At 39.8% G+C, this 15,107-nt stretch overlaps 1 protein-coding gene across 2 annotated transcripts in view; it reads left to right on the forward strand.

Moving 5' to 3' along the window:
- Window positions 1-14,724, forward strand: part of TFAP2D (transcription factor AP-2 delta) — a 54,334-nt gene extending 39,610 nt beyond the window's left edge. For both annotated transcript variants that reach the window (XM_016212707.2, XM_087817134.1), the window contains one exon: window positions 14,505-14,724. In XM_016212707.2, coding sequence (XP_016068193.1) covers window positions 14,505-14,724 — 220 coding nt within the window. The remainder of the gene's footprint in view (window positions 1-14,504) is intronic.
- The last annotated feature ends 383 nt before the right edge of the window (window positions 14,725-15,107 follow it).

Below are 15,107 nucleotides of genomic sequence, written 5' to 3' on the forward strand. Positions count from 1 at the left end.
TAAAGTCTCACTTAACTTCATCAATAGGTAGATAATGAATCCAATTTTACTATAGGCTAATTGATACAAACAAGAGTTAAGTTCCTACAGCATCTCATCAGTGTTATAAAGAAACAATGTTATTTGAGGACCCCCGTATATCCTTTTAAACACGGCTTAAACATTTCCAATTAAAACCCAGATTGGATTCTCCTAATGCAGACTGAATCTAAAGGTGTGTATTTTTGTTTCTACTGTGCATTTATTTAAAGTAGCCTCAGTAGATTATCTTAACAGGACTGTAAAAGTCAGCTCGTTGCCTGACCTTGAAGGAGACTCCACCAGTTCCCTTAAACCTGGCCTCACAGTGTACTCTTTCTTGGAGCTTTTGAAAAATTTTAAGAACTGGGGTATCCTTTAAAGATCTGATTCAACAGGTCTAGAATTGCACTCAGGCACCTGTTATTTGCAGGTCTGAAGTTGATTCTGATAGGCAGCTTTAAGAACCACAGTTCTAGGATATTCCTTGACTATGAGCACAATTCTAATTCATTTTTAAAGTGACACTGAGAATTACATAAAGTTCTGTCCTGTACACTAACATATTAAAGAGATTCGACATCTATTATTCTGCTAATAATCTAGGTAACAATGTTAGCATAGAGTATGTCTCTTTCATAATTTCCTACTGACAGCAGTAACTTTAATTTTGATGGAAGCTATAAGCTCAAGAGAAAAATGAGCTAGAAAAGAAGCAGAGTACATCTAACTTTGAAAACAAGCCATTGGCAGAATCTGATTTTCCACTTTTTGCTGAGTGCTGGCTGGGAAAGAAGGAGAGAACATGACTGGATGAACATAGAGAATACTCTAGTAACATCACCTCGTGCTACTATTTTCTTCAGTCAAAATCTCCTTCCCAATGCAGACCACTTGAATTGCACCTTACAGGGTGGCCGACTTGGGACCTTGAAACTGTGGCTTCCTTTCAGCAGATTGAGGTGTCCAGGTAAGGCCGGGGCGTGACCTGGCCTTGTAAAGCACCGATAACTACCTCCCGCTTTCCTTGGTAGTTGACATGTCAGGGGGCTCAGGAGCACGGGGTGGGCAGTGGCCCTCCTCGTAATTCACAGCCTGGAGAGCTGCTGTCTCCATCAAAATGACAGGAGGCAGGTTTATTCATTATTTATAATTTATTGAGTAACGTAAAAAATGTGTCTTGCTGCAGAGAACACAGCAGACACCAGAACTCCACCTGGAAGGGGGAAGAAAATTGACTGAAATCCGTGGAAGACCCTGCAGACACAATGCCTAGGAGTGGCAACTGCCGCCAGATCAAGGGGGCCTGGGGTTCCATGGATGGAACTGATTCCACTAAGCCAGAAACCCAGAGCCCCGATTTTCTGAAATGTTAGGAATTCTCCTCGTTGAGATCTCAGGAAATCTTAACAACTTTTCCCTTCTTTGCCTCTTACATTCTCATAATTGCGCTGGACCTGAAGTCAAGTGTCTGGCAAAGTGAACAAGGGGCTCCTGTTAGACTATCTGCAATGCTTGGTTTAGAAAGAGACATCTATCAGAAAAATTAGGAAATTTTCTTTCTCAGCACTCACTTGGCAGCCTGAAATGTTATTGTTTCTAGTATTTTACTGTGCTAATGGCAGGTGGTTCAAGATAACTAAAGGGCTGTCCCATTCCTTAGGAATTTCTAATGTGGAAGACAACTACATCCAAAGACTTACATGAGAGAGATTTTATAATAGAGAATTAAACAGAGTGCAGGTAATTACCTGGGGCAACCAGGAAAGGCTTTCTATCCACACTACTTAGCACATAGTATGTGCCCAATAAACACATGCTAATAAATGTAGATTATGATGTTATCTGTGTTAGGTCTTAGATGAATCTTCTGCTGATTCATTCTCCAGGGCCATGGGCTGGGCAAGTGAAATGATCAATGTGCTCAATTCTCCTGTTGAATCAAAAGGTGGGCTGACATCACACCTTAGAAACAGAAGCTCTTACTACTCCCATAATGCTTTGGAAATAAGAAATGCACAGGCATTCCCAGATACCTGTGTGCCTGCTGGTGATTAAATCTGTTCATTGAGTCTCACTGTTGAAACCGCTTACATGTCCCTCTCTTCTTCAATATTTGGATCTTCCATTCAGCATCCCTGTCAAGTTGTCACCTATTCCAGGCTCGAAAACTTGCAATGATAGACTGTTCTTTGCTCGCCTAGGCGTCCCTCCTATCTCTGACAGCTCTGTTAGAAATGCCTTTTTTTCCAATGAAGCAACATCTGTCTCCATAACAGCCCCCTCCTTGGGGTCCTTAAAGAGTCAGTTCCATCCTGTTTCCTTCCCAATCTCTAAAGACAGCTCTCATGTCTCTCTGGGTTTTCTCTTCTTGGGCTTTTCATCCCCATTTTCTTTAGTGTTCCACATATGTCTTGCGTCCCAGTCAACTCAACTAGCATCTTCTGAGTGCTGTGCTTGGCAACATGCTGAAGAGAGGATGTTTCTCTTCACTTAAACGTGAGCATGCTTGGTCTTCTCCAAGGAGCCTACTGTGTGTGTAGTTTACCCCTGCCCTGCCCCTTGCGGTGGGAAAGTGCCTGGGAAGGTAACCTGCAGCAGATGAATTTCTTAATCTTGCAAAAGTATTTTTAATGCCAGAATAGAAATGAAGAAATTTCAGTTAAATGTCTAATCCCAAAAGAAAACATCATGAAATAAATTACACTACTAAGCTTAACATTTAAGAAATAAAAATATTAAACCTCCTTCAGAAGGTTCTGCCCCATTCAAGGGGACATCTAAGCCCATTTTATTTAAGGATATTGGAAATAGTGAGCCTGAACTGTGAAGGAAAAAAACTCCTATGTTTCCCAAACTTAAGCTCCTTTACCTAAGGTTGAAATTAAACTTTAAAACTTAAGCTCCACAAGTGAGTGCCATTCCCAGGTGCGAAGGAAAACACACTCGTCAGGTCTTACTCACCAGTTAAGTGAGGATAGTCTGTATTTACAGAGAAGAAAAGAGTCTCCCTTGAAGTAAAACTTGCACTAGCAACAATATTGACTAAAAATAAAACAGGCAACAGTTTTCACTTCCTCAGCAGACAAATGGAACCATGATGCACTTCTCGTGTGAGCACTTACACTTATTTAACACTAAGTGGGTAATTAAAGAATTAAATCAGTTTCCAATATTTATTGTACTTCACAAGTTGTATGGCACCAAAACAAATGCTACAGGAGATACATATGTAAAAGCAGGTCATTTGATGACATTTTCATGGATTTTTAGGTTCAGCAGGTAGGAGATTAGTAATTCAAATAATAGAAACCAGAGGCAACTATTTCTAATAACAAGTGGCAAACATGGCCTGCAATAATTACATGTGAGTAATTGATTTGGGAAATGCATATTTTGGGGAAGAAATTCAGTAAACTTTTATTTAAATAATTTGTGTTTTTCAGCTATGGACTGGGGAACAGTCCTAGGGAGATAGCTTGGGATCATGGGAAACACTGGGGCCCTAGCTTAGTGTTGTCTTGATTACCAGCTGGAAGTGTGGATTGAGGGCTGGAAATTTACCTGTCCAGCCTCTCTCTTTCATCTGTAAATTGATGCAGTTAAGCTGGATGACCTCAAACCTCCTTCCCAAGTTTGGGGAACCTTTTTTTCTGCCAAGGGCCATTTGGATATTTATAACATCATTCTTGGGCCATACAAAATTATCAACTTATAAATTAGCTATGAAAAAAGCTTCTAGATTTATTGAATTTCCAGTCCCACCTGTGATTACCTGGGCAGGGCCAGACTAAATGATTTCTCAGGCCATGTAAAGCCAAGGGCCTGATATTCCCTGCCCCAGCTAGACCAATGCTGTTTTACCCCATTGTTGATTTACTGCTCTGTTTTAAATCATTATTTATACTGTATTTCCATATTACCTCATTTCTTCTCTTTATGTTTTAGCCACTCATTTATTTTAAAAAGTCAACAATAGAATACAATTTAGCTAAAAAAGCACAAGAGTCCTAAGATTAGTGTCTCCATTCCCCTGTATTATAGAAACTATGAATGGTCTAATAGAGAGAAATATAAAGAAATAATTCCTTTATCCCAAAAAGCTCTGTTCCCATATGTAAAAAAAAATAGGATACAAATGTTAAAATAAAAAAAAATGTATTTACCTTCAAAAAGTTGACTTGGATGTGATTGACTTTGGTTTCTTGTAAAATGTGTGCAATGACTGTATCCTTAGCGCCTTTTCTAATGAGCCGGATTGAAGTACAATGAAATCCCAAGGTCCCATTTCCCTTTGGGGCCTCAGGGTAAGCGGCTGAGAAGAGCAGGAGGGAAGTGACCTTCTGGGGGCAAAGAGGCAGCACATCTCCCAACCCGACAGAGATTCAGGGCCGTCATAAACACATTTCTCCAAAGCGAGTTTCATAGAGCACCAGTCCCATGGGATGCAGCTTGAAAGTGCCTCATGATCAAGTACTTTTGGATCAAGAAACCCTAACTATTAGACTCCTCTTGAAGTTTGCCAAAGCACATTAGCATGTCAAAGACTCCCAGAACCTTTTGAATGGAACCATTTTTAAATGGAAGGAATGCTTAGTCCCCTGTTTTCAAAACTTGATCACAGAAACATTTTCATTTTCCTCAAATGCTTATTGACATGACCTGGAACTCAGGTTCTGCAGAAGTTCTTGGGGGAAAAGCTGAAGAATTTCAACCCCTCCTTTCCCCAGAAAGGACAGCAGGCATGGTAATTCCGTGTCATTTCTTGGCCCACAGGGAACACATTGAACACCCTAGCTGCATTTAAACTATTTTTGAAATACTGATGTTTTGGACTTCCTCTCAAACTAGCAAAATCAGGACCTCTGGGGTGGGACCCACACTTTGGTATTGTTTCAAAATAAGCTCCCTGGGTGATTCTCATATATATTTAGGGCTGAGAACCACACCAGCTGAAGGAACCACAGAACATTTGTGAGTGCTGGGAGGGCCTCGCAAATGAGTAAATTTCAATGATTTCTAGCTAGCAAAGAACTATGTGCCTTAAATATACATCTTAATTAAACTCCATTTTAAATCACTTGGGGCCATGGGCTAATATAATCTATTTAGGAAATTGGTACAATCAGCCAGTTTCCCTTGTTCTCTACTTCCTCGACCAGTTAGGCTAAGATAGACTCCATCAAGTTCTAGAAGGATAGGACCCAGATGCTTTCCTCAGGGTGAGGTCTCTCTCCATGGCCTATATTTAAGAGTTGTGCTGCTTCAGAGAGATGAAGAGCCTTACTTACCCATAGCTCTGAACCGAAGGAAGTTTTTGCAGAGAGCACCCACAATCTTTTGCTGGTGTTCTTTAGGGTCTGTTTCCCAGCCTCCTGCCCTCACAGCTGTTCTGGTGAGTGCAAGAAGACACTTTTCTGGACACCACCAAAAACTAGAGTGGGGAGTACATACTGAGCCTAGGGCAATATTTGGACCTAAGCCTGCAGTAGCTGAATAACCCAGGAGGGAAGGAAAAGGAGATTTACCTTCCCTTTAAATCTTGCTGCCTGCATGCCTCCTGGAGGCCAAAAAGTAGAACTGAAGTTGATGACAATGGCATCTGTATGCAATTCGGAAAATCAAAGGGACACGATAGCAAACACCCATTGGAATAATGCACCATAACAAAATAATAGGAATAATAGCCCAAAGTCTTCCAACCTTTACACATACCAAAAGAAATGGAGGAAAAGAAGTTTGCTTGTCAGACACTGTCCAGGTAGAAAGTTGAATTTCAAAAAAATAAAATTTGCTTTTACCTTAATTACCTACAGGATGATGGCAGTAGGCTATTTTCTCTTGATTTTCAGTCTTCTAGTTTGTAGCATAATAGTATGTATTACTTCCAGCTTTTTGTGTATCAAAAGAAAGCTAGAATAATCCATCCGTGGTTGGCAGACACAACTGAACAACCCAGTCTTCAGTGGCAAATACTAATGAGGCTTTCATTTTCTTTTCAATACATATTAAATCAGTGTTTGCTTAGTAGGTGGAAAGAATGTGCTGGAATCAGGGCCTACCTCTTGCCAAGATAGGAAGAATCCAGGGGAAGATTCCACAGGAGTTTGCTTTAGGCTATGCTTTAGAAAATTGCTTTAGTGGTTTAATTTAAATTAATTTAGACAAATCAATTAGAATAATGATAAAGCATTTCTGAAGGACAATTAGAGCAATATGGAAACAGCTTTGTAACCTGTCTGTGGCATACAACAAAGCTAGTGAAATGTAAACCGTATTTACTCAGATTAAGGAAAGTAAAATAGCTCTTGTCCCTCTGGTAGATTGTCCATTCAGAATCCTGTATTAATTTCCATTTCAAATAAACACTGAAGGTTTGGTGATTTTAAAGATAAACACATAAGGCCTTGGCCCCAAGAAAAAAATACCCTTAACCAAGAAGTGTGAAAAGAAGTTTGTAAAATTTCTATTGTATGAAAGTTTCTTGATAGCTCTCATCATTAATGTCAAGTACAGTCATGTGCCCCTTAATGATGGGATACTTTCTGAGAAACGCATCCTTAGGCAATTTTTTCACTGTGCAAACATCATAGAATACACTTACACCAACCTAGATGGTGTAGCACAGTCATTCAAAGAAAGGTCGTTATGGGGCACATGGCTGTAGGTTATAAGGATAAACACTGATTTAAAAATGCTGTGTCACTAACATCTGATTAGCAAAACCACAGAGGGAAAAAGAAAAAAAGATTATAATTCATTATCGTTCAATTTGCAGTCTCTTCTCTTTCATCTTTTATTACCATTTTCATTTCTGAGTCTCAATTTCCTCATTTTAACCCCACTGATAGAAAATACAGCTTGAACTGTTGCAATATATTTTCCTTTAAAAAGTTAAAGTCTGTATCAGAACTTACTCATGTAAAGTCCATTGGCCAAGAAGAGCTTAGAAAGCCACCTTATAAAAAGGCAAAAACAATGTAAGTCCACAGGTATGTGCGCACGGACACACACACACACACACACACACACACAAGATCTCTCCAGAAAAGGTTGTTCTACCCAGTGGTGTCCCTTCAATTGCTGAAATGTGAACACGCCCTAACACTTAGGGGAGAAGCCAAAATGTAGAGCTTCACCTCTGGATCTGTTATCGATGGGGAGTCCTCCATGTCCCCACTTGTTACCAGTAGAAGTGGCCTTCTTGGGGTGCCACTGGGACAAGAATTTCTAGAGGCCCCCATGGGAGGATGGGGTATAGTGGAAAGTTGTATTTCTGTGGCATTAAACCCCTGAGTTTCCAAGGTCCCATCTACTTCTGTTACGCCAAGGAAAAAGTCCCATTTCGTCTTCAGCAGAGCTAGGATAAAAGCCACTGCCCTGAGCCTCTGTTCCGTATTTGCACAGTCCAGCAGTCCAGCATCTGGCTAGCCCAGCTTGTGTTCCCAGGTGTAGTCCATTGTAGGTGAGGTCCACATGGCCATGGGCCATGCAGCTTCTTGGGCCACATGGCTATGGGTGGAACAAGGGCAAGTGCGAGGAAGCAGGAGAAAAGCAAAAGGAACAAGAGAGGGAGAATTCCCTTGTCTGGGAATTATGTGTTCCCAAATTTTCACAGGCTCTCTGTGGCTCCACCCCTCGCCAATTATTTTTGTTCCCAGGCTAGACAAGCACCTTTCTTACGTCACCCTGACTTTACTGCCCATATGTCCATCTTCCCCTTTGTTGGACCCCTTCCCCCAGTGATCTATGGGGAATGGTGGTTCCCTGGGGAGTGTAAATCTGCAGCAGCTCTCTGGTGAAGCTGCCCAGGTGACCATGCTTATACTATCTGACCTCCCCTTTGCCTTCTTCTTATTATTAATATTCCTGTTATTAATATTAATAACTAGCTAATTACAATGGTAACAGATCCAACAAACAGTCACTATCTTCTTGAACTCAGCCAATTTGAAGCGATGGATTATGTTGCTGAAAGATGCTCTACAGAATGTTAATTGGGAGGTCTAGCAAAATAAGAGTTTTTGAAACCATGAATAAAATTAAGAAGATGACTCTTAAATATAAGTTACATTTTCTCTAACATCAGGCAGCATAAACTATCAGTCTAGATTTTCTCAGCAGGTGATTATATTGCTCACAGTCAGCTGTCAGAACCTTCCTGCTCCTCAGTGTGAAATTAGTAATAGGAAAGTGAAATCAATGAGCTGGAATCTAGTTAGAGACAGAAAGAATGATAGTTCGAGGTAAATATAGCTACTGAGCCTGACGAGCTATGATTCACACCTCAAATTTTGACCCTTGCTTTTTTTAGTTTAGGCTTACTGATTTGGTAAGACGTTTTCCTAAGAATTACTCTTGAGTCAGATCTCTCTCTCAGTGTATTGCAAGTGGATATGTTTTCCTTAATCTCCCCTAAATTTCACATTATTGATTTTGGCCCACCAACTAAGCTTTTTACCACATTAAGGTATTTCTGCACGTTGGTTCTGCTATCCAATGCAGGAATTTTCCTCTCTATTTTAATGCCAGCCATTAAGTTACAAATCCATGATGCCTTCAACCACATTGTCAATTAACATGTTGAGCAGAGTGGAATTAATGAGAGAGCCTTGCAGGGCTCCACTAGAGATGTCCTTCAAGGTTGACAACTGCCCTTAAGTCTACACTTTGGATTTTCCTATTCAACCAACTGTGACTGTGACTCTTACTCTGCTGTCATCTAGCTCAGTTGCTCTCACCTCTACCCCCAAACTTATCACATGTGCTTTGGAGAGAATTTGTCAGATGCATTGCTAAAATCCTACCGAAAATTACATTGTTACTGCTGTAATAAGACTTTTATGGAAGGAAATAGTACAGTTACTTTACTAGATTCCTTACTGAGCTCAGAAGGCACTTCAGTGATCACCTCTACGTTTCTAAATGTTAACACTTCAGATTTGTAATAACCCATTACAAGAACAAATTGTGATAAACCCCTTCACTGTAGCACTTACAGCAATAAAAAGAATTTATTGATAAACACAATGATGTGAGTGAATCCCAGAATTATTATGTGAAGTGAAAAGAGGCAGTCACAAAGTCTATAGAATATATGATTCAGTTTAGATGACATACAGAGGAAACAGCGAAAACTGTAGGGGTAGAAATTAGAGCACCATTCTCAGTAGCTGGGAGTGGGGAGAGTGAGTGCCCTGAAAAGAAGCACAGCAACACTTTTTGGATAATGGTGGTGATTACATGACCCTATGGGTTTGTTGAAATTTAGTGAACTATATACCCCAAAAGACTAAATATTAACATATGTAAACTCAAACCCAATAAACCTGATTTCAAAAATATCTCATTACAAGAAACTTATTAAAGGACTAATTAAATGTAATTAAAAAGTGCAGAGTTTCTCAAATCTGTCTCTTTTTCCCCTGCTTTGATTATAAAGGCATGTTTCTCTGCACCATCTCACTCCTTCCTCTCTCATATCCCATGATTTTTCAAAGATTAAAATTTTTTAGAAAGCAAAGCATCTTAATTACCATTTAATCTTTCATATGCAGACATAGCACTATCTCCCCCAACCTCGGGCCTATCCCTGCATTATTTCTCTTCCCAATTCTTGAAACATAGTGTTAAATCCTACGAGCCTGGGCTTCAGACTCCCAAATGGAACTGAAGAAACTTTAGCCTTTGTTAACTTGATGATTCCATGCACTGAAGCCCCCACCCCTTCTCCCCCAGGCTGCTGCCTCCTGGAGGTGACCGTTACCCAAATGCTGGCCACAGACAAAGTCAGGTAGAGTGTCCGTTGATGACAGTAGTGCCCCACCTCGGCCTCGTTAGTTTTATTGTTTTTGCTTTTGGTTTGTTTTTACTTTGTTTTAACACTCTTTGTGTATATATATATATATATTTAAATATATATCTTTATTGATTTCAGAGAGAGGAAGGGAGAGGGAGAGAGAGAGATAGAAACATCAATGATGAGAGAGTCATTGATTGGCTGCCTCCTGCAAGCCCCCGACTGGGGATCGAACCCACAACCCAAGCATGTGCCCTGACTGGGGATCCAACTGCGGTCTCCTGGATCCTAGGACGATGCTCAGCTGCTGAGCCACACCAGGCCAGGCAATATTTTTTTTAAGACCAGACTATAATCGTGATTACCAATTAATAGTAAGAGCCCAAACACATTTTTAGAGAGACATAGCATCTTATTTCCCACTTACATGAAAATCTGAGAAACTTTGGTGATCACTTATGCTGAACTATATACCCAAAAAGAACCCCCTCTTCTTCCCCACTTTGATGACTGACATCTTACCCTCATGGACCTACTTTCTTCCCATTGTCTTCTCTCTGCTCTATTTCACATTTTCGGAGGAGGAAATGTTACCCCTTTCTCCTCAGGATTCTATCAAAGTCCTCTCATCACTTTGTCCTCTCATCACTTTTTCAGTATTTTAATCAAGAGATCAGGAAACTAACTCCCTTTATTTCAGTAGTGTCAGAGGACCTTTAAAGGGTGAGTGGACTTTGGCTAAGAAGAAGCAAACAAAGGTACCTAACTTCGAATGGCCGTCGTAAGTTTGCGGATGGAGAGGACATATGCCTGAGATAAGCCTTTTTAAAACAAAGTCATAGAGCAGGTGATTACCCAGGATGAAGAAAGGAGACCTGGGAAATGCAAATGTGTTAAGAAATCAGATACAGCATTTGTATTCCCTGGCACTGTTCAGCAAAAAGTTTTTAAGTGTGGCATGAAGATGACACATTGCTAGTTGTCTCTTTCACTTGTCTCATGAGGATAAACTTTTAGATGAATTTTAACTTAGAGATTCTAGATTTTGACTACCTACCTCAAACCATCATGGCTACTATTTAACCCAGGTAATATTTGCTTAGGAATTGCTCCCTGATGTGAATCTTATGAAATTATATGCAAATGCCAAGTATAATTTAAATATTATGTCTGTGGTTAAAAAAAAACAATATTTTCTAAGGACAAAAGCCATCTCCATTATCAAAGATGTTGGAGATTTGACTATAGTGTATTAATTACCTTACAGATTACCTTAGTTTATTTTCTGCCAAGTATTGAAAGTCAGCGTTATCAGTTCTGTTTTTCTTCTTTTTTTATGTACATTCTGCATTACTTTTTTCCCCCTTTTTGTACGTCACTAAGAGTGAGATATACACCTGTTTTTCTGGAGTGGTTGGGGCCAACAGAATGTCATGATATTCCCAGAAGTTTTAATCTTTTTAATCATCTTGTGATTTTATGCTTTTATCTGTGCTATTCTAAAACAATATTAGATTACTGTAATTATTTGGATTCATAAACCTCACTGAAAACTGCTAGAACAGAGGCCATGCTTTTCACTTAGTTTCACCCATGCAGTGTGCCACTCACTCTTTCTTGTTTTGCAGGTAATGTTAAATTAAGGAAGCTAACAAAATTTGCATAATGTTTTTCATGGGGAAAGATAACCCTTTAAGCAGTTACTTTTCTTATGTTGAATATTCCACAATCAATTTTTGACTTCTCTGTTGAGCTCAGTGTTCTTTCAGCTTTCATAACCTTCTGCTCACGTCCTGAGTTTCAAGGAGAGCACCATAAGCATTAATAATGATGAAGCTTCGAGTTGGAAAGAACCATGCGGGTATTCTAGTTAGACCATTGTCATCTTACAAGGCTACATAACTTCCCCCAAGTCACAAATTGCCTAAGGTCAGAGCCAGCGTGAACACTTGGTACACCTGGTTCTCAGTGCAGGGCAAAGATGACAATGCAACCAGCTAATGAGCAGATACAGATTTCAGAAGCAAGAAAGGCCATCAGCCAAGAAGGGACCAGCTTCAGAATCTTTCTTTATGGTGACAACTCTTCTCGACATGGAGAATGAAAGCATTTATATACACCTATCCACTTTGTACTTGATTTTTTACAACCGTGGTCTCAGACAGGAAAGTGAGCACGAAGAATTAACATCTTCTGGGCCCACACGTCTGCCCACAGAACAAAGTTAGAGAAACTAAGTTAAAACTGCCAATATAATGTGATTTTGCAATGAAAAGGAATAAAACACACCCTCGGCCTGAGAAGAACTTAAGCACAATGGCAATATAGAATATCAGATATCTCGGCAAATTATTTCACTTCTCTGGCATTAGTTTCTTCGTCTGTAGAATGGAGATAATAATACCTACCTTAGTGTTGAGGTGATTCAGAATAGAGCACTCAGAACAGGGCCCGCCATATGGTCATAACTCAGATACTGGCTATTGACTTTAATATTTAACCTAGTGGAACTAAATTCTGCATATTCAGCTGTAAATGAAGAAGACAGTCCTAGCCAAGAGGACCTGGCAGGAGAGAGGAAAATAAAATTCATCTAATGATACAAGGATCCCTGAAACAGGAATAAAGCATGAAAAAGGTAGCTTGTTCCCAGGGCCAAGCATCTGGACACTGATGGATGGCCTCCCCCAGTGCTTTGTGTGGGTGCAGCCATGATGAATTCCCCCACCACTCTCATCATTCCATTTGTTGTCCAAACTCCCTGACAGACCCTACCGCACATGGATTCCTCTCTGGTTACCTCACTGTAGAAATGGAGGGGAAGTCAGTATTTCTGCTCAGCAGTACAAGCATTGCAGCAAAGATATGCATGTGCTTGAACAAATTTGGTGCACATAGTTACCCAAGTACTGACCATTCTCGTTTTCTTAATAATTGGAGACTGAAGTCTTTTTCCTTTTTAATGTATGTTAATTATGACTTAGACATAAGGCAAGTTTTGCAAAATGTCCAGATGAAGGATGCTAGCAACCTGTGTAGTATAATGAGAGACATGCAGAAAATCTTACCCTCACCATGAAAATCCCACAGCCAACAATATCTATCATTTATTGGACATTTACTATAGGTTGGCATTATTCTGAGCCTTTTAAATGGATTAATATAAATCACAGTTCCATGTGGTAGATCTTATTATTATCACCACTGAGGCGTATCAGTAGGCTGCATTAGGCCCTAAGTCCTTCCTTTTCATTGTTTTAAAAATCTCATTATTTTTGTTCCTAAAGATTACATAGCCTTTGGGGGTAACTAGCCAGTTAACATATTGTGAAGGGTGGTTCTACCTGAGTTAAAAACTTCTAGCCTGGCAGGGCATGGCTCAGCGGTTGAGCATCGACCTAGGATCCAGGCGATCAGGGTTCGATTCCCAGTCAGGGCACATGCCCGGGTTGCGGGCTGCAGCCAATCAATGACTCTCATCACTGATGTTTCTAAATCTGTCTCTCTCCATCTCCTTTCCTCTCTCTGAAATCAATAAAGATATATTTTTTAAAAAATTTTAAAAAACCACAACTTCTAAAGTCGTAACAACTATAAAACCTAAGGCTTGTAAGCAGTTAATAGCTTGTTTTTTGGATATACAATATATACCGTGTTGTATATATAGTAAAACATATGCATAATGTATGTCAAGCATATTTTTATATATTTTTATATATTATTACAAGTTTGAATAATGGGAAGCTACCTGGCAGTGTTACTTCAGAAACAATTTAACAACCTGGGTGGCTTCTGTTCACAAGAGGAGTGAATCTGCACTTATTTGTTCAATTAGAAAGGATATTTGTCATGGTTGGTAGGGCTACGTATACTGAGGTTGCAATGACCCCCTATATTTGCTCACTAGTTATGATTGTTAATTAGCTGCTAAAACCCAAACACAGAGTGATTTACATAAGATAGAATTTTATTTTTCGCTCACTAAAGAGACTGGGAGTGAGGGGGTTCCTTCTATGTTGTTCCATCCACATCACCAAGGTGATTATTCTCATCTGTACAGTCACATAACTATTTTGAGAGGACATAAAGGGCACTCAGTTTCCTTTTGAGCAGGTGGTAGTCTCATATATCCCTTCATATTTTATTGTGGGAGGGTTAGTTCCATGTTCAAATCTAGCTGCAAGGGAAGTTTGGAAATATAGTATCTAGTTGGATGGTCATGTGCCCAGATAAAACTCTGGTACAATGAAGAAGAAAAGAATGAAGTCAGAGAAATAGCCGTCAGGCATACTCAGCCAATTTTGATTTCTTCTTATATGATCTATGCCCAATCAAGCATGGATATCATTCTTTAAAGCAAAATGGTTCCCACCCATAGAAAGTTGCATTTTCTCACTTTTTTAATGAGATAGAGAATCAGAGTTAAGCCATGTGTTAAATACTCAGACTTACTAATAATTGATAACTGTCAAATCTATGAATGATAAACCTTCCAAATACATCCCACATTTCTTATAGTCAAAAACAATACACTGACTTCCACAGTGTTCTGTCTTCCACAGTGCTTGGCACCACTTAGGAACATAATAAATGCCTGTTGAATTGAATGTTCCGGGTTAAATGGGGGAGTTGTCCTCTATCGCACTGTAACTTGTTCTCTCTTTTTCCTACCACTTCTCCTTTCCAGCTTGATCACTCACGGCTTTGGGACTCCAGCAATATGCGCAGCCCTAAGCACTTTCCAAACGGTCCTCAGTGAAATGCTGAACTACTTGGAAAAACACACTACCCACAAAAACGGCGGAGCGGCAGATTCTGGCCAAGGACATGCCAACTCGGAGAAAGCCCCCCTGCGGAAAACGTCAGAGGCCGCCGTGAAAGAAGGCAAAACAGAAAAGACAGACTAGCTACGTCAAACCACCTTCTTCCAGAGAGTCTTGCTGCTGATATTTTTTCTAATATATATATCACTGAGGGTGATTAATCTTCAGTGGATCAAATCTTGACCCTTCCTCGAACCTCCATAAAAAACAAAAATGGAAATGAAAAATGAAACAAAAAAGAACAAAACGACAAAAAAAAAAAGAAAGAGAGAGAGAGAGAGAGAAAAGGAATACAGCAGTGTAACCGTGTAATGAAATTGTCACTTTTTAAATTTTATGTTATGATAAACTCCTTTTGTGCACGTAATTTATTGTTCTGAATGATATACACACAGTGTTAAGCGCTCCTGGACTTTGGAGAGGCAGCTCATGCTTTTTCACATCTGACTGATGCACTTTCTTACCCA

This window comes from Miniopterus natalensis, chromosome 5 (genome assembly GCF_054644295.1).
Source record: "Miniopterus natalensis isolate mMinNat1 chromosome 5, mMinNat1.hap1, whole genome shotgun sequence".
In the NCBI taxonomy this organism is placed as follows: domain Eukaryota; kingdom Metazoa; phylum Chordata; class Mammalia; order Chiroptera; family Miniopteridae; genus Miniopterus; species Miniopterus natalensis.